This window comes from Anopheles aquasalis, chromosome 3 (assembly GCF_943734665.1).
Source record: "Anopheles aquasalis chromosome 3, idAnoAquaMG_Q_19, whole genome shotgun sequence".
Classification (NCBI taxonomy): domain Eukaryota; kingdom Metazoa; phylum Arthropoda; class Insecta; order Diptera; family Culicidae; genus Anopheles; species Anopheles aquasalis.
Genome location: NC_064878.1, coordinates 13,952,501 through 13,972,972, shown reverse-complemented (window position 1 = coordinate 13,972,972; position 20,472 = coordinate 13,952,501). Strand labels below are relative to the sequence as shown.

The 20,472-nt window shown below is 48.1% G+C and overlaps 1 protein-coding gene across 1 annotated transcript in view; it reads right to left on the bottom strand.

Annotated features, from left to right (window-relative positions):
- Positions 1–20,472, bottom strand: part of LOC126579343 (leucine-rich repeat neuronal protein 3) — a 71,527-nt gene that overhangs the window by 10,304 nt on the left and 40,751 nt on the right. Inside the window, exons 2-3 of the mRNA XM_050242837.1 lie at positions 3,092–4,339; positions 821–981 (exon numbers count right to left, since the gene is read on the bottom strand). Coding sequence (XP_050098794.1) covers positions 821–981; positions 3,092–3,898 — 968 coding nt within the window. The 5' untranslated portion in view covers positions 3,899–4,339. The remainder of the gene's footprint in view (positions 1–820; positions 982–3,091; positions 4,340–20,472) is intronic.

The following is a 20,472-nucleotide window of genomic DNA, read 5'->3' as shown; positions in this document are numbered from 1 at the left end:
GTAGAGCACAACATCAAAGCTGCTACATTGTATCAATCTGTCGTACGAATCTTCCCTCAAGAAACCACAAATCCAGATTTACGCAAAACACGTTTGGCTCTGGCAAATGTCAAACAACGTTTTCACTCTCGTCAAGACCCATCATCCGTACAGCAGCAACGCGGCTCCGAACACCGGCAGAGATAGCAACGATGACCCGGGGCCAACGATGCATCGCACAGCTTCAATCTGCGACCAGCGCGACCCCGGTAGTTTATCACAAAACTTCTGAAACATGTCGCAAGTGGCTAGTAGTGATATTGCCGCCACCCCCACCATCTGGGAGATTGTCGGCGTGGTGGTGGCCCAGCATATCCTCACTCCCTCGCCAGGGCTAGGGCTCCACTCATCAATGTCACCGACGTGACAGGGCAGATTAAAATCTTCGCCCCACCGGAGTGTCGTGAGTGTGCCAGCGTGTGGAACACGGTTCTTCCGTCGTTCTCGTCGCCGTCGTCTTGTGTTGTTGGTGATGCTTCTCTTTTCCTCCTCCCCGGTGGGGAGCGCATGTAATTTAATGAAAGTGCCCGTTGGTACCGCGCAACCGGTAATTGCACTGGGGCTTTTGGTCGCCCCAAAAGAGGGCCATGGACGAAAAGCTTCCGTTGTTATATAGGGGGGTTTTCTGTTGGTTCTCAACAAAATGTGTTTGTGTGGAGGTCATGTAATCAGAACCAGAACGAGAACAAACGTTACATCTTCATTTCTCTAAATGGTACGGTACCATATGAGCATCAAACACACCAGATATCCAGCGCAAAACCAGGGGACATAAACTTACCGCACATCGATCCGCTCGAGCCGGTCGAGCCGATCGAGATGTAGCTGCTGCAGCTGAAAGAGGTTCTGGAACGCCACGGCCGGTAGCACCGTGAAGTAGTTTCCGCTCAGTGATAAATATGTTAAATTACACAATTTTGATAATTGCAGTGTTGGCACAACCTGAAACGGGAGTAAAACAGCAGAGAGAGAGAGAGAGAGAGATAGCAAAGAAGCGTTAGAAGCCGGATAACCAGAGCGTTCTGCGTGTCGGTGTGTGTCTCTTGTCTGGGTTTGGTTGCTGGAGCCGTAACAGAATCACTCATTCTATAAATTATTAATTAATTAAACATTCAACCCGCGACCATCGCGGACATGTACAGTAGTCGGTCTCGACACAGAAGCACTAGCATGACCGCAAATCGACGTACCATCCTCGATGTCGTCGATGACTCTTTGGCCAACAGAAGCAGAACCAGCAGCAGCAGCAGTAGTAGCCATCGACGCCACCGCCGCCATTGTGTATTGTGTGTATAGAGAGAGTTTGACTCTTTGACCGAGCATCATGCCCAGTAGCAGGCCATGGACGCACGAACGCGCCGCGGCCTACTACACACCGTCCGTCCTTCCACATCATCATCAACATCCGCCGCATTGGAGTTCACTCAACGCGTGCTCGCTGCGTGTAGCCGGAGTAATTATTCGAGAATGATTTATGTAAATTGTATGAGTTTGCATATTTTATGGTGCGTTTGCGAATGTCGGACCGCCGGACCCGCACGGGATGGTAGATGACGTTATGTAGGCCATTATGTGTGCGTGTTTTGGCGGTGTGGATGACGCGGGCAGGACGCGTTGAGTCGTGGATAAGCCTACCACCACCCGTGGGCCGTGGCGTGGCGGTTTCGATAGGGCTGAGTGCTTTCGAGGTTCCAGAGGTTGTCTGGGAGTGTGTGTTCGTGTGGTTATTGGAATGGCAATATTTAATAGCTAGCCAGTCGGCGAGGGTGAGGGATTAACTACAAAGTTTAGCGCACTAGTAGTGTACTGATGTGGGAGGCAGGATCTGGTTTACATAGTAATAGAGGGATGTAGAGGGGTTTAGATATTCAATCAGAGCCCCAGAGCGATTGCTGGGAAGCTGCTGGTTTACAGAGTGTTTGAAATTCATTGAAATGTTTTCATTTCAAAAGCTTAGAGAGGTTTCGGTTTAACAACATTCGTTAAAGGGGGGCTAAGGTGGTTAATTTTTTTGTGAAAAATATTTTTACATTTTCCCGTTAATGCTGACCCTTTTAACAATATTGTGTAAAACCTTCAGATCAATTGTTGGAAAACTGACAAAGATATAGATTTTATAAAAGTCGCACCTCATGCAGATTCAGCGCATCTCGCTACTTTGAAGCGCATTCTTATTTGATGCCATGGATGAAGTTTCTTTTTTAAACTTCTCCACAATACAACCAAATATTCTTGAAAAGTTTAAGTTTAATAAGACATTCACTTGAGAAAAATAAGTTGAATGGTTTCTTCACAAAATATCTTCAAATGTGAGCATTTTTTGGACCCGAATTAACCCTCGCCACTACTTAAGGGGCGACTTCGGTATTTTCGGGCCAAAAAAGGCACGTTTTGGCGATTTTTTGTGATGTAGCAATTCATCTTTATTTTTTCAAGTATATGGATTGTTAATGTATAACTTTTGAAAAATATTTGGTATTGTTTCGAGCAACATTCATTGAAAACTAATCCATGGCATCAAATTTTGGTAGGCATATCATCGAAAAGGTACTTTTTACGGAGCCCATCGTAGCGTCATTACGGGTCGTCTGAAATATACAAATCGATATTCGTTAGAAAGATTATAAGTTTATCTAGGTAGTCCCGGAGATATTTTGTTGAATTTCCTATTTTTCGATTTTTGGCAGATTTTTTAAGTTCAAAAAGTGATGCTTTTTGCGATTCTGCTAAATAAAACGAACTTTACATAATTATTTAAAAAAAGTATCAACAATTTTTATGAAATCTGAACAGAACTACCTTGCAAAGAGTGTACAGATGATGTGATCAAAATTTGGAATCGATCGGTGCAGTAGTTTTTACGATACGATGGAGCCTTGTATGAAACGCAGATTAAAAAAAATCAGTATCTTTGTCAGTTATTTCTCGATTGATCCAAAACATTTAAACAATACTCTTGAAAGGAGCAGCTTCATCAGTCGAGAGTCAGTTACTGCAGTCTCTTCGTATTAATTGTGATCTAAAACATGTACAAACTCCCCCAAATACTTACTGTAAGATTATTGTCGACGACATCGAGCACCTTCAGCCCGGTCAGCCCATGGAATGCACCGGAGTCCAGCTCGCTCAGCACATTACCCCCCAGCCGAAGTGTCCGCAGTTCCCTCAGCCCCACGAAACTATCGTTCCCGATGTACTCGAGCAGATTGATGGACAGATCGAGCAACTGTAACCGTGCCAGATGCTCCAGATTCCGCCCATACGGTACCTCCAGCAGCTGATTGTTCTGGAACGAAAGCACCTCGAGCGAGTACAGATGGCGCAGGGTGCCCGGTTCCAGGCTCGTGATCGCATTGCCCGTCAGATCGAGCTCGATCAAATTACGCAAATCATGAAAGGCGGCCGGATGGACCGTCTCGATGCGATTGTTCGTCAACTGCAGTGTCTGCAACCGTTTCAACCCCCGCAGTGCATCCTTGGGCAGGATGGTGATCGCATTCCCACTCAGATTGAGCGTCCGCAGGTTCTCCTGTGTGTCAAAGTTACGCGAACCGAGTGCCTCGATCCGATTGAGCGAAAGATCGAGCACCTCCAGCTTGTAGTAAAAGGTGAGCGTAAAGTGAACGCTTGTGATCCGGTTCGCGGTAAGATTGATGTAGCGCATCTCCGGATTGAGCTGAATCGGGACGACATCGAGGCCGGCCCCGATGCACCAGGTGCGCATGTTCGGATCACCCTCGCACGTACATATCGAGGGACAGAAGGTGTAGACCTGCTGAAGGAACACCAGCAGCACGAGGGTCGTCGAGTAGATGATGATCCGACAGCAGCCGATACCGGCCTTTGCAAGGTGCACCATGACTGCCGTGACCTATCGTGATACCGTCGCGACGAGGAAGATGAATACGTGGGCTGGGCGGTGGCCTGTAAGGCGTCTTGAGCGAATTTCGGGGTCTCGGTCGTCACCGATGACAGCGATGGCGGAAGGCGACACGACAAGTTATTAATTGAATCCCTTCCTCCCTGCGGGGGGGGGGGGGGGCTGGGAAGCGAATGGCACTGTGGCCAACACACACGCCCGGAGTAATGCACCGGAGTTTCTACGGTCCCTTTTCACTAATGGATCATCACCGAGACGTGAAGGAGCTACCGTGGACGGCCGTGGATCCGATCCGAGAAGCAGGCCATGGTATCGTCGATGTCATCGTCAGATTTTGACACTTCTTCCCACCATCGCCGGCCGCATCCTAGTTGGCGTCGCCGGTTGGTGACCGTTAAGTGGACGCACCCATCACTGTCACTGTGGGAGAGGGAAGAGAAAAGGGAGAGAAATCTGACGTCAGTGCTAGTGGCCAGTACTAGTAGTTGGGTTGGGATTCATAAATGTGAAAGATTGTCCCGAGCTCATCTGCATGTTCTGTCGATTAGTGAGTACAGAGTGAGTGCGATGGCGAGTTCTAGTCTCTCGAGGAACAGAAATAGAACTCGCCTCTTTCTCTGCATCAACTCCGGTTGTTCGTTCTGTATCGCATTGTATCGCTTCGCCCATCGCCGTTCCATTCCGTTGATTAGATATTTAAATTCAACTAATTAATTTTATCACTCCCAGAGGCTCCGGCTTCAGGAGGATGACATTTGAAGAAGGAACACCCCGGACGAGCCAGACAAAGCCGAGCATGGCTGCCGAGGGAAGCGGACCTGAACGGAAGCTTGACTGACAGTCCGATTTCCGACAACACGCGCGCGCGCTGTCTGTGACTGTGGCTGCACGTCACGTCGCGGTGATCCGGGGATCGGTCGGGCACACTTTCTTTCCAGATTGTTTCCCGGAGAGGGGGGATTTTCTCATCTTTAGTCCTCTCCAGGGGCAGGGTGGTCGACGTGCTGCTGCTGCTGCTGCTACTGCTCTTTAATCGGATTAAACCGTCCCGTTGAGGATGATTAAAAACTGGATCCTCCTTCGCTTCGCATCACGTTTCGCGCTGTCACGCCGTGGAAACAATCTGTTAATTCGAAGGAAGGAGCGCGCGTTTTTTGGAAGGAAAGGGACAGTATTTGTGTAAATCTGGAAACAGTGGATTTCGAATGCGATCTTTGGGTTGGTTTGTTAGATTGATGGCAAAGGATTGCGCTTGTTGCAGTTGAAGATTTTGAATATCTGAACTGGCTTGTTGAACGTTGGTGTCCTGTTGCTCTTGGAGTAATTGGCTTCTTAATACAAATCAGCAAACTAATAGGCTCTTGGAGCTGATAACTTGTTGGAATATTTCTTTTTGTATCCAAGGTCTTCAATAATAAATGTATAGACTGTTGCATTTATTTTATTTATTCATACTCTGAAGTGTAATATCCTATTCATAATATCCTAATCATTGTAACGATTTTTCTACTAAAGATACATAGCAACCAAAACCTACTATGATGACCTCAATACACATAAAAAAGTTTACAAGTCTGGTAGGAATTATTTTTGTATTATTCAAAAGAATTAAACAATAAAAATGGATGAAATGTGATTATAAGAGCTCGATTCGATTAAAGGTTTTCCCTATACTCTGTACGTGCACAGAGGAACAACTTGTATGCTTTCTAGTCGTATCTCTCCAGCTCTTTCAAACGCCGCTATTACTGTGAGCCAGATTCTCACCGGATGTCACCTATAAGCCACAGGAATCGTTTATCAAAGGCATAGCACAATAGTGCCAGTAGCTTACAAGCGAAAAGTATGCGCCAGTTTCCATCGCCAGGTCCCAAAAACCTGGTACCGAAATGCCACAGAAATTCGCCGAACTATTCCAATAAAAATCCCTCGCATACATCTACACCTGGCTGCACCGTAATGTGGCGCTTAAAGGCACCTCCGGGATGCGATGCAAACGATGAAGCCATCCAGCCAACCAGGCAATGCGGGAATCACTACCAGCCAGCCAGCCAGCCAGCCAGCCAGTGATGGTGATGGCTAAGCATTAAAGCAGCGTCCGAGCTTCCGAACTCCGGTACCGGTGTGCATCGTGCTAGAGCGTCACGTAAATAATGTTACGGTGAATTTTTAATAATTTTCTCTCAGGGCTGTCTCGGTGCCGGCAGCCCCTGCATCTTGCCATTGTCGTAAAGTAGCCAAAGTCGAAAGGAGCTACTAACTGTCTCGAGTGCTCCGTACGTGATCTGGTGCAATATTTACGCCACCGAACGTCGTACGTCGTTTCGCCCGTGGATGGTTATTTGCTTTCGTCCTCGTCCAGCTCGTTGTCGTTGTGTTTGACTTCTCGACGTTGCCGTTGGGGACCATTTGGGATCGCTCTTTTGCTGGTCTTTTTCTCCGTGAAGGTAAGTGACGAAATTGGTGGAGGAAAGAATCTCCACGAAAAGAGCGCACGTTCGCTTCGAAGGAACTGCATTCTCTGCAGCAGGAGCCACATCTGGACGAACGTTTTGAAAGCATCTGACACACAGGTAAACGGACGAGTCCTCTTGACGGAGTGCTGGAAGCATGGAGCAGCAGAAAAAAAATGGCAAAAGCCGTCTTGAAAGGTAGCCATCGCAACCACAACGGTAAAGGCGGAACGGACCAAATAAAAAAAAAGCGGCAAAACATGGCAACTTCCTTGGCAAAGGCGTGGTACACAAATAATCAGCCGTACACTGCACCTCTGCCGAGTTGGTGTGCAGATTGTTCCATTACCGAGTAGTTGCCGTCCGGAAGCTGCGCCAGGATCCATCGCCGGCTTCTCGCGACACCAGAACCACCGGCTCCACCGGCTGTGGAAGTCCGTAGATTATTCATGAATCATTGTTTATTTGAATTTCCAGCCGGCAACCGACGGAAACCAGCCAGACCGCCGCACTCCCCCCCAACCGGCAGGTGTTGTGTCCCGTGAGGATCACCTGTGGGAGCTTTCCATCTCGTGCTTTTGCGCTTCTGTTTTCCCTTTTCCTTCTCGGTGGAGATGTTTTGTTTTTTGTTTGGCCTCCCGCTCTCCCTCTCTCTGTCTGTCTCATCTTTCGAAAGTAACATTCATGGCATCGGTGTGCATCGGTGGCTGTGGACTGGAGTTTCTTCAGTCTCTCCGGGGGTTCCTGACTTCCGCGGTATCCCGAAAGCCCCCGAGAGGAAGGATAATGAGACGGGCAATACATTATGCAGTGTCGTTTCACCATGGTGGTGGAGAGGCGGCTCTCCAGTGGGGTTGTCGTGGGGATTGTTAAAGAGATTGAGGTGATGGTAGCACGACGTATGCAGAAAAAGTGCACATCATCAGGCGCGGTGTGAATGAACTGTAAAGCTCATTTCGCAGTGTCTCGTGCACGAAGGGAAACTGGCTCTTAGTATATTAAAAATGTTGTAGAGGAGCATGAAGACATCAAACTTATGGAAAGGATTTACCTGTCTTTGTCGCACACTTTAGGGTATTTGGGAATTTTCTTTTCTTTTCTCAAAGCCTACTATTCATGATTAATTTAATTTAATTCAATTTAATATTAACAAAATTTTATAAGTTGAACTTTTAAATGAATTTAAAGTTAGTTTCTCCAATGTCATTAGCACATGTTTTGAGTATTGTCTGCAAACAGTTATAATCCATTCTCAGTACAACTTCTTAGCTCTCCTTAGTTTGAAACATCTTCTAAACATTTACTTCACCAACAAGCAACACAATCAAACCGAATTAATTGCAGTCCCTAGAACCTCGTTGACCAAAAGAAGACAGATTCGAAAGCAGACGCTCCACTCTCCAGTAAGTGGACAGCTGGAGTGGCTTTTCAGTGGCAACCAAAATATTGCTTCATCAACGCCATCCTTCCGGTAAAGTTATGTTGATTTTTGGTCCCTCCCCGCACAGGAGGTCCTGCAAAATTCCTCTTCAGCGAACTACAACCTTATTTGATGCTGGACCCCCCAACGGGAGTTTTACAGTAAGTAATGGTCTAGGTCCGGGCTCCTAGCTCCTAGAAGTCTTGTTAATGAATGCTGCCGGCTACCATTACGCTCATTAAAATGGTTGCATGGGCACGCACGCTACACAGGAAGGGATGACGAACCGTACGGCCAGGAATGCCGGTTCTGGAACGGAGAGATGCATTACAGCTGCTCCGGAGTGGGATTTTTGGTCCGTTGCATTGCATTGCACAACGCTCCAGCGTGCTAGGGTTGTAGGTGAGTGTCATCGTCAGACCTGAATACAAGGACATATACACACGCGACCACCAACAAATACACGCTGCACGTATCTTCATCTGTCCGTTGCTTCATTAACGGAATGACATTCCCTCGTCCTGGGACGGAGGGAAGGTAGGATGTGTCGCATGCTTTGCAGCACTCCAGCTGCACTTAACAATGTGCCTCTTCACTCGCATCTCATGCGCTCTCGCCGAGAGGGCGCTCTACCGATGAGGGTGTCAGTCAGTGTTGGTGATATCACTTGTGGAGAAGTTTTTAAAACAGAACCGGGGAACGGGAGAGACGCTGGGAAGGATCTTGAAATTGGAGCACCTTGACGCTCCACCTCGGTTGGGTGGTGCTCAGGTGCGATCCTCTTCGTAGCGTCCGCATTCTTCCGCTCGTCCGGAGAATTGGAAAACGGGGAGGAAAAATATTTACTTTTGTCACTGGCACTGATGAGCGAGTGTAGTAGTACACCGCTGGCACCGCCACTGGTTAAGGCTGAGAGGAAGATCCTTCCCGGAATGTCACCAACGCTCCACGCTCCACGCTTCTGTCTTGGTGGGGCGAGTTTTTGTTTTTTCAATTTCTCGCTCCCGGCAAAAGCTCGTTCGGTTCGTTAGGTGACGGTTCACGGTATTGTGTGTACGTGAGTCGACATCTGACATGTTTGGGTCACAATCCGGCAGTCAAGCCACAGGCACACAAGTTACACGGTTGCTGGTGACAGGGCGTGGGCTTACTGGAACCACCTTCCGGGCGTCTGTACCGTTCTCGATTCCCCAGCAGGAGGCTAGCACCGGTTGGTTTTGGGTGTTGGGTTGGGACTATTATTTATCTCAAGATGACACCGGCATGAGTGTGATTCATTTGTGCTATTTAAAGTGACACATATTTCGGAGCGGATGCGACACTGCACCAGGTTACCCGGTCCTCGAATGTACACCGGGCATCGCTCGGTCCCATACTGGAATGTACGGATAACATTCCTACGATCCTCGTGTCCTCTCTCTCCCTCTCACTCTCTCTCTGTCTCCTCCATGTGCCCACTGGTGGTTTGGTGGAGCACGTTTCGCCTTGAACGAGACCGGTGATGATGGGACCTCATGATGGTGAGATGATGATCTTTGGTTTGGTTTCCTCACTTCTCAGGGGATGCAACTCGAGTAATGTGGGCTGCGGGATCGATAGCTTCTAGCCTTGGAAGCATTAGTCCTCCTCGTACAGGGGTTTAATTTCAACATGATTTATGATCAATGTCACGAGGAATGTGTGAAACACTAGACGATGACAGGAGACGATGAAGCCCCCACGGGGGCCACTGACGGAAGTGCAGGAAAAGCGGCGGCCCGACCGTTGGTGAATGGAATTCCTTTACTTTGGAGCACATTTTAAGAAATGGAAAAGTATTCTCGAGAGACAGGGGAATTCTTTCGCCGGAGTGGAGTGGTTCTCAGAAAGAGTTGAAAGGAAAGAGTTTTTCGTGAAAATTCTTAATGCGTGAGCAGATAAATGAACGGATCATTTACATGCCAGGCATCTGGTTATGGACTGGATGGGGAGAGGATTATGTTACTTTCGTGAAAAGGCAACATGAGCCGACTATTTAAAGAAGAGACTAACCTTAATTTGAGTCAAAAAAGTCTAATTTATGTAGATTTTATTTTGTCAAAATCAACAAACATCATTCATGATCATTAAGGTCGTACTGAAGTACAATTTTTTCAGATTATTAGGACACAGATTGTTGAAAATTTGTGCAAAAATATCAATCAAATATGTTAATTCACCTTAACAAATCAGTTCAAGGTAGAAAATGTAACCAAAGGTCCAAAGTTTCTTCACTGTAAGTCCCACATGGCTTGTTTTAAGTTTGTCTAAACCAAGCAGACGTAAAAATTCATTACAACAAGCTCGATAAGTAGAGATTTTCAAGCATCTTTTGACACATAAAGAAGTGGAAGCCATTTTCAGGGGATTTCACTGAATAGAACAAGGATTTATGTTCCAAAATACCCAATAAGAGGAAGCTCGCTGGTAGGAACCGAACAAAACAGACGGAAAACCTCATTGACACACTGCTCTATCCCTCTCGGAACTTCGGAACTGCATGATAACCCCCGCCAGGTCGCATTGGAAGGGAATCTTTCTCACTCCATGCCTTGGCCAACCCTCGTGGCCAATGGGAGGCAATTTTATGAGCACCAGCGCATAAGCTAATTGAATGGTATTCAGCATGCAATTCAGATCGTAATCCGTCCTGCCGGATAAGAATCTACGCCCAAGTGCCAACCGCATCGCCTCGTCGTAGCTATCTTCTCTTCTTCATTTTCTCCTCAAATGTCCTTCAAAACCATGGGCCACCCTCTGACACTCAACAACAGCGCCCCAGGATAATGATCCGGCTCGGTCGAGTAGGCCTTGAGCCCAAACTCTCAATTGTCGACACGAGCCCTTCGACGTGGCCGCGAGGGGTTGACGATGCAACTGATCCGGAAGGATTCATTAGACGCCGCGGCAAATTCATTTCCTTTCATGACACCACCACCCCACCCCGCGGCAGACTCAGCCTCCTCGATGCCTATTGGTGCCGTAAATCACACTACACTTGGAAACGCTGGAAGCCACTTAACTGATTGGTTTTCTACTTCGTGTTCCTCGTGCTCTTCGTGCTCTTCTGTTCGTTCACGAGCTCGAGGGGTTGGTTGCGTATTTTTAAAATTCAAATTGAACTCCTTAGCCACGTCGCACTGATAAGGCACACATACCCGGGCGCGTCAGACCGGGGGCCTCGTAACGGGGCTTCCCTGCTTGAGGATGGCAATTTCTGCAGTCACCTTTAATCACGACCTCCCTCCGGTGAACGACATGCCAAGCGGTGAGAAGGAGAAGGAGGACAGACAATTGTATTCTACGGAACCGACACGAACGAGCCCAGGGGTGGGAGGAAACAGGCGACACCGTTATTACACCCATAAATTGATCCCGATTCCGGAGCGAAATCGAAGATTGGCCGCAGCTCGTGGCCCCTGTCGAGTATGTCAGCATCGCCACGTCTCGTTTGCACGATGCCTTTTTCCTTTACCAGCGCATTGCCTTCCAAGGCTCTTCCTATCGAGCGAGACCACGATCGCACTCGGTAGTTTGAGCTTAGGGGAACAGAAAACGGAAATAGAACCACCAACCCGGTTTGAGGGGGGAAGGGATGTCCTCGTGTTTCGAGGGTGGAAAAAAATCGAAAAAAACCATTCCTTCAGTCTCCATTCCGTCGTTTCGTTGTACACCGTTGTGGTCTGTGCTAGAGTTGTCGAGGGTTAACCAGGTGTGCTTGCTTGGTGTACCGAGAATAGACTTCAAAACCTCATAATCGGTTCCTCTACTCTACTTTATCGCGTACTACCTGGCTTTGTATGTGTGCGTGTTTGTGTGCCGCTGTGTGGTGATAAAATAACAGCTATTAAACCACAATCACTGTGGTTTTGTGGATAAATCATCATCACCCAACAATAGCAACAAAACACCGTCAACCCACCCTAACAGGGGCAGCCACATCTCCTCGTCCTAACTGTCAACGGTGGAGGTCCTTTCCTGTGGCTGTCCTGGGCCTGTGTGTTTACGCCCGGGTGCCATTGTCGTTGGGTTTCGGTGGCCACTGGCACAGGTTGTTTTTTCTGTTCCTCTTCCTTTTTACTGTGGTGTGTTTCAACGGTGCACCGAACCGGGTGGTGGTTTCACTTTGGTTTCCGATTTTTTTCTCTCTCTCTTTGACCCCCTAGGTTGGCCCGGATATTGGTAAAATGACGAAGAATCGCGGGGCGAGGTAGAGGGCAAGTTAATAGGTCGATCGATAGCATATTTTGAGCTGGCGTGCAGCGTGCGGTTGGGGGGTGACGATAAAAAGTAACGACCAGAGTCTATTACCTACTATCATTTACCGGCGATTCGCTGCAGATAAAGTTAAGCATGATTTAATAAATGGTTAGGATTGTAATTCGCATACCCAGGAGTTGGAGATAGAAAGAGAAAGGGCACGCTATTTATAGAAATGTTAGCGTCTTTTTTTCTTCTCTTGCTTGTCGTTCACTCTGGGAAATGATATGCGAACGACGATGACCATGAAGCTAAGAGGCGTAAATATCAATCAAGCATAAACAGCGGTATTGCAGTAGGAGATAAAAAGAAAGTATTTATGATTGCTGCAACATGTAGTTCTGGGCATCTTTAACGTTATTTATGCAAACGGGAACATACTTTCCCTGATGTTTTCTGATTGAAAAAATGGGGAGAAATCAAGTAAAAATTATAATATTTGTCTCCTGAATTGCCAAAAAGGTATGCAACGGACCTAGGATCCCAAGGACTCCATTGTTTTCTCTTCCCCGTTAAAGATTCCGCGACAATTCCTCTTTAATGCCAGGAAGCTCTTAAAGCGACGCAAGGTCCGCTCTAATTACTACTTCCCTTGACCAACCGCCGCATCGTTCGTCTTCGCTGCAACCCCCTCTTACACGAAACCATCTGCTGGACATCCATCGCACTCCAGCCGACCACAGCATCATCTTCGATGTGAAGCACTTTTGAAAGGGGGAGCGATGGGGCCCTTTTTGCTATCGCTCCCTTTTAACTCCCTGGACTACAATTAGGGATTACGGGACTTGCAGGTCCCACAAAACCGCAGCACTGACCATATAGCGGCGGTTCCCAGGGCGGATGCGATGCGTTCCCGGGGCGCGTCAGGATGTGAGGAGTTAGTTTTTTCTTCCTTCTCTTTTCTCTGCTGCTCTGGTGCTGTTGCCGGTAACTAAACTAACGATGAGAACGAGGACTGCACTCGAGCTGACGTGCGATATGGCCGTGCTCGAGCCAGTGGACACACGACACGCCACGACACGCCAGGCCACGCCATGACACCCGCCCTGCGGCTAAAGTATCGCTCTGCGAACGGCGCAGGAAAATGTTCCGGAAAATCCCGTTTTCCCCCTTCGTTCTTAGTGAGCGAGCCTCTTGGAGAGTGAACACGGAGAAGAAGAAGAATAAAAAAAATTGGGATGAAGGGGACATAATATCCTCTTTGGTCAGAAGGTGCGGCCAGCCGGTCCCTCCTTCAGCACACACTTGACAAATAAAGGATCTTCAACTAACGACACACATGCGCGCGCTCTCTCTCTCTCTCTGGCTCGACTCAACCGCGTCACGACTTCCGGGTATTTCCGTGTCCTTGTCCGTGTCCGTGTCCTGGTGTGTGACTAGGGTGGAAGTTATGCTGGGCCATCGGCACAGGGCCTGAAACAAGTGTACTGCGTGGGGTGCCGATGAGGACAGGGTGGAAAAATGGATCGTTCCTGCATGCCAACGGTCGATCGAGAGGGGACTCCGTTGCCGTTGTGTCGTTCGTGTCGGGTTGGAGACGAGAGAGAGTGTCGATGATGTGGGGACAGTGTCGAGTGTCGAGATGGCTTGGTGATACATCATGTAATATTCATTCCTCAATAGGTATTTGACATCAATGCCATCCCTGGCATCGTTTCCATTTTTTCCCCGTTCCCATTTTCGTTCCCTTGCCACTTTGGGTGCCTCCGGTGTCGGTGCTTCTGTGTATGTGGGTTGGAAAATTCAATCAACCATTGACAGCATGTGTCCGTATGTGTGTCAGAGAGAGAGAGAGAGAGAGAGAGAGAGAGAGAGAGAGAGAGAGAGAGCGAGGAATGGCGCAGAACAGGAAAACATGGCTCGTTACGTCCCGTGGAAAAACAATGTTATGGCAGACGCTCAGCGAGGAAGAGGACTATGTTGCCTTATCATGTTCCGATCGTCCTTTTCGACCGAACGACGACGACGCGTTACAAGTGGTAAAGCAAGATGTCACCCGGTGTTTGAACGTGTGTCTCTCTCTCTCTCTGTATCTGTGTGTGCTGCCCAAGAAGTCATTAGATCGCTGCCTCTGCTGCTACTACTTGAAGTGTGTCGAGTGTGTGCGGTCCTGCATCCTTGCTCGGCAACGCCACTGGCGATGATAAGCGATTTGTGATGTCGTGCTGCTTTTGAGAGCGAGGAGTTGGAGGAACACTTCGAACGCTTGGCTGGTGATTGATTTAAAGAAGAAAGAGATGTCGTTTGGAGCGATGTGACACGTTTCCTAAATGTCTTTGTCTCCTACAAGCCTCGTACTAGCCATCGACGCTTTTTCTTATCGCCATTAAGCAGTGCGATAGATTACAGTATGATTGTTGACGTGCTGAGCGGTACTTTGTGGTGATGTTCCAATATCTACATTTCCGTGAGACAAAAGAAGTCCCTTGGGGGGGCATATTTTGCACGCTTGTTCCAATCAATCATTTCTGCCACAGTGGCCGTACGTAACGAGATGGAGCTGTTCAGTGGAAGTCTCAGGCAAGGGACGGCTTCTTTCTACTGCAGAATGTCCTTAAACGGTTTCTACTGCATGCCGTGTCATGCGGGAACATGAAATCACCCGGATGCTTATTTTTACTCATTCTCGGTAAGAACAGCACCACTACCAAGAGAGGTTACGGTGGAAATTCAATTTTAACAACATTAACGAGTCCCGAATACCAGGAGTGTTTCTACAGAATTTTGTGATCTCCCCTTGGCTGTGAGTGGCATCTCGTTATTAATCCGTCTCAATCCGGCGAAAATACATCCTCCACGTGAGCATAATTCAATCGTGGGTAGTAGATTCACTCCGGAACACCCATCAGGGAGGAGAATCGTTTTTGGTGGATTCCTGTTAGCTTACTGCCAAAGCAGCAAATCGATTTCCGGGTATCTCCCACCAGTTAGAAGGCCAATTGACGTACTGGCGAGTGGCTAATTATGGTATTAAAATGGTGGAAATTGTATTACATCGCGTTCCGGAAACAGAACATCCCAACCCAGCGAAAAAAGTGCTCAAAATTAAGGGAAGCGTTTGAATAAGTGTTCTGTTCCAGAAAGGAACGGAAGGTCAAATGTATCCAAGCGTCATATTAACGCCTCGTTGCGCTAGAGCAAGCGGAAATGATGAAAATCTTCACCAGCATCAGGGCGTTCCTTGTGCTTCATTGCAACCGGTTGACAGCAGCAGCAGCTTCATAATGCTGTTTGATTCTTCTTTCACAGGTCAATTGTTTTTTTCCTCTCTCTCTGCGCTTCAACTCAGTACTGCAGCATTCCATAGCACACACAGTTCCACACAACAGACAACGAAGTGAGCCAGCGAGCGTGGAAGGAGCAAGTTTTCCCGTTCAAGGATAAAGTTTTCCGCACCGTGGCATCGATTTGTCGTCGTACTGCGTTGGCTGCCAACCAGCATCGACCTGCTTCTCACATTCCGTTCGAACGTAAAACGATTTCCCGGCACAGAATCGTGCTACGGCCAGCACCACCCAGAGGACATCGGGTGTGATGATACGATGAAATGAAAAGTCAACTTCAGGGCGAGCGCGTGTGTACGAGATAGGACACAGCAACGGCAACTCGGTGCCGCGTAAACTCTCGCGCCTTTCTAATAAGTCGCAAATAACGGAAAATTGAAAACTGAAACAGAAGCAACCGTCACGAACCGTCGCTCGGGAAGATCTAGGCTTCGGATGGAACGGGACAGAACACATCCTAACGTAGCAAAAACCCGTGTTGCCCGGTTCCGGATTCCGTTCTCGAGCGGGAGGAAAATAGCGAGCACGGATCGGTTTCCATTAACTTTTTTTCCCTCATTTTCGCGGAAGCGTTTCTATCTTCTTTTTTTTTGGATCGATTTTTGCTCTAGCTTTCCCTGCCGGGAAGCTCAGCGAGTGTCATCTCGCTGGCGGGGTTAGCTCGAGGCAAATAAAATCATCGAACCGACCGGGGTAAACCGAAGAAGCTAGTTAAGCCGGCCAAGGACACATCGCGATCGCGGCCGGTACCGGTAGTAGTTGCCTTATAGATCGAAAAGCGCGCATCAATTCACGGAGAAAATTCTATTTTCCATAGCTGCTGGAGTACATGCCCGCTAGGCTAATGGTTTTTTTCTTCTTCAACGCTCTTCTTCGTGGGCTACTTTGACCTTTCGCATCGTTTCGCGTCCCGTTCGCGTTCGAGATCAGATGAAATTTTATAAAATTGCCCAGCTTCACCGCTGGCTGGGGGCCATTAAATTTAGTTTTCGCCGTGTTTTATCAGCAAACACGGCTCCATAAATACCGTCCGTGGACGGCGCGAGAGATCAGAAGGCACTAGAAAAAGCGCACTGTTAAAAGGGGGAGTGAAATTGTATTTGCAACCTCCACGCGCTTCTTGGCTCTCCACAGTGTGCCTCTTTCTAGTTTGCATAGTTTGTGAGTTTATCGGACGAGCGACGAGCGACGCAAAACTCGAAAACAGTGGCCGGACAGCAAAAGAAAGAAAGAAAAAAAAGATGATTCCCTTGGAGTAAACCGAAGAGAACAGGAGAATGACTTCCGAAAAACGCGAGAAATGATAATGGAAAGCGAACCTGGCGCAATGGCGAAGGCTGGTGGCTGGTGGGGCCAGTACTTCCGGCCGGGGGAAAACTAACGGACGCTATTAACTTTTATCACTTGCCTTCTTTTCGGTTCGGTCGGCAGGTTGACTTCGGAGAGAGAGTCTGCAGATTGTTGCTGCTGTCGCTCCCTATTTCCCAGTTCTCGTTCTCGTTCCTACCCCGCGCCTCGCCTCACATCTCATTTTCACCTAGCCGGGCGAGTGGCGATAGCAGGTGGTTTATCTACAAAGTTCATTGAGGAGGATGTCCACTTAAGTGCGATGCCAGGAGCTCCGGTCCAACTCGAGCATTGTCTTTTTTCCTTCTCTTCGTCTTTTGCTTTCTTGCAATCGCAAAAAAGCGAACCAAGAACGAAAAAAACGGAAGGGAAATGGTCGTTTGGTCGGTCACCGTGGGTCGTCGCTAGTTGGGAAGATGTTATCCGGGCGATATAGATGATCCCAATGAGTTCCCGGTGGAATGACTTTTCGGTTACGCTTATGAAAAAACACCCCGGGAGTCTGCCACCATCTCGGAATAGACGACCATTGGAAGTGGTTTTGCCGGAGTGCAATCTCAGACCGGTAGTCACCATTTTAGAAGCAGTTTTTTTTCGTCTCAAATTTAAAGCTTTTTGTTGAGGTGAATTTACATAACCTGATTTTGAGTCCCGTGCGAAGACTCTAGTTCCCACTAGTTTGAAACAGAATCCTTCTTGGAGTGACCAGTCAACGTGACTACTTCTTGATCCCCCCGGGAGTTGTGGTCTATTGTTAGGGTCTCCAAATTAAATTAATTTTATATGGATCCGTCCACCAGGTGGACAGATGGGAACAGGAAAGAAACCAAATGTCCTTACCACCTGCGTGATGGTCTCCTGTGAAGTGGAGACATGTCGTCGTCGTCGTCGTTGTCGTCGTTGGTCACGTCATCAGCTGCAAGATTGAACTTCCGGCATTTAATTAAGAGGCTGCTTCTGCTGCATGATCCGAGTCCCGTGCATCTGGTCAGCCCCCGGGAACGAGAGGACGCAGAGTACAGGGAGGAGACTTTTCTGTCTAGACAGCACCACAGTGGCCTTCAGCCTTTTGTCCGCTGCGTGATTGTGCTGACTCCGCTCCGCTACGGCCAGGGCCATCTTAAATCTAATCAAGACATCGTCCGTCGTCTACCGTGACTGTCCGCACCGTTCCGTCAGCCAGGCAGGCCGGGCCAGTGGCCATGAAATCGTTCCTGTCCCGCACCACCTCCAACTACCAGGGGCCGGATGTTCGACGAACCGGAATAAATCGAATCAAATGGACCGGAATGAATTAATTCACTCATCGGCCAGGCAAGGATCGGCTTGCTGCTATGCATATTCATTTGCGTATCCTCTCTTCGCATCCTTTCTCCTCTTTCTCTCTTTTTCCTGCATCGATTTCTGGTTCTTTATCCTTTGGTTTGTCGGAGTACTGGGCAAGTCCTTTTAAGCGATAAGTGCAGTGCCAGGACACCCGGTCGACGGTCTCCGGGAGTCGCGTCTGTCACATCGATGGTGAGGCATCAAACTCAGTTCAGCTGCCACAGCTGCCAGAACACCAGGGATAGCCAGAACCAAGGGGAAGCAGAAGGAATGTCTGTAGAAAGTCGAAACCAAGCGACCAAACGTCGTCTACGGCTCGTTAGCAAATCGATCGTTTGCAAACCGAAGATTGGAGGAGGAGATGGGCGAGGAGTCACAATCAACACGCACACCAGCACACCGGCACAGGACACGGTCCGGTCAAGCGGACCCTTAACACGATCCGATCTCCAAGACCCAGCGTCCCCCCGAAATCACGCCCTGGAAAGGGACACCATCGTGGACGTATTCAAATCAGTGCACCTAGCACCTGCTACCCTCCAACGAGCTTACAAATCAGAATCAGTTTCCACGCTGAGGCGTCCGGTACGGATGGAAGAGCAAAAATCCGGCAAAGACACGGACAGAAGAGAACCGCATCAGTTATGCATCGGTTAGTACGGGTGTGTGCCTGGGTATTATGCTTTTCAGGGAGCGATCCCGGTGAAAGAATATACCGAAAACACCGGTCACCGAGGACCCCCGCCAGCTAGTGGACAGTGGGTCCAGGTTTAATGGAATATAGATGAAGTGGATTGTCCCGTTCTCCGATGCGCCATTCCATTCGAGAACTTCCGGTGAATGCCCCCGGTCCGAAAGTGTTTCGATGATAGATGGACAGAACTGGCGGCATGCGGTACAGTAAGTGGCCCCAAAATGGCTGAACAACCCGGTGTCTGGTGCCGGTGTCCACCATTGTCTGGTCCGTTTCCTGTGCATTTGCATAGATGAAAGCATAAAGCCGCATGCTGGACACACACCGGCAGGATAGTGGTGTGCGAGTGCCCCGTTCCCCGGGATGGTAATTAGAGTACACCACTGATTTGCATGAATTTAGAGGCCAGGAATTTCGATGCAGGGAGGCAATGGTGGTCTTAAGTGAAGGTGAAGGTCTTTAATGAAACATCCGGATTGGACACGAGGGATTAAATTTTTGGGACAAGGGCAACGGACACATTTTAATTACTTCGTTTCAATGTTGTCGCACAGCCTACTTCGAGGCTTGTGGACTGATGTTCAAGTGAAATGTGATGTTTTTTTCTGTTTGTTTGGCATAACCATCGCACAAGTAACGTAGCAACAGAAAGCCATTAAAGGGGGAGCTTCGGTATTTAATTTTGTTTTGCGACACATATTTTTAACATTTTTATTCGGACCTCCGGACCTAGATAAACTTATAATCTAACGAATATCGATTTGTATTTTTCTGATGACCCATCACGCAGCTACGATGGGCACCAGAAAAAGTATCTTTTTGAAGACACGACTGCCTAAATTTGATGGCATGGATTAATTTTTCAATGAATGTTGCTCAAAACAATACCAAATATTCTTCAAAAGTTGTAGATTATTATGTCATTTACTTGAAAAAATACAGTTGAATGGTTACGTCACAAAAAATCGTTAAAAACGGGCCTCGTTAAAATCAAAGTTATAGGTTACTCGGGTTTTAAGCTTATTTCCGAAGCGTGTCAATACATAACAGAACCTGAAAACATTAAATAACGTAGCTCGCTTTACGTAGTAAAACTGATTGAAATTAATATATTAATTGAATTCACGACCAAAGCGTCCATTAACAACGGAAAAACGGAACAACGGAATCATATTTCAACATTCACCAAACGACGCCACGCAGAGAGCGAATCGAAATAATGTTCGATGTTTTACGGCATGGCTTGTCCGATATGCAGAATAATATCATATTTGTCCGCAAAATGCAATCTTCTTGTGTGTTCCGGAGGGCACCAATTCTCCCTCACTAGCTCTCGCTCTCTCTCTTTTCTCATAGGTATTCCACGTGCTGCAATAAATAAAATGGCGCACACCGGCCGGTGGTGGTCTCGTACACCGAACGGCAGCAGAAGCAATAGGAACTCACTCAACATTCCCGGCACACACATCGCTCGCTGGGAGGGGGTGGCGGATACATAAAACAATGTACACAGCTTCCGGCCACTCCAACACGCGAAGCACGGGACCGTCTAGGACACATTTTCACCGCTGCCTCCGTCGCTGGCTCACGTAAGGTGCATTTTTCAGAGCCCGAGCCACATGAAAAACGGTTCCCCCGGGCACTCCAGACACTGGTGGTGGTGGTGCACCTGCTGCTGCTGCTGTTTAAATTGGCGATATCCTGTGGTGTGTGCGTCTGTGTCTGGCACACACCGGAGGGTACCGAGGATA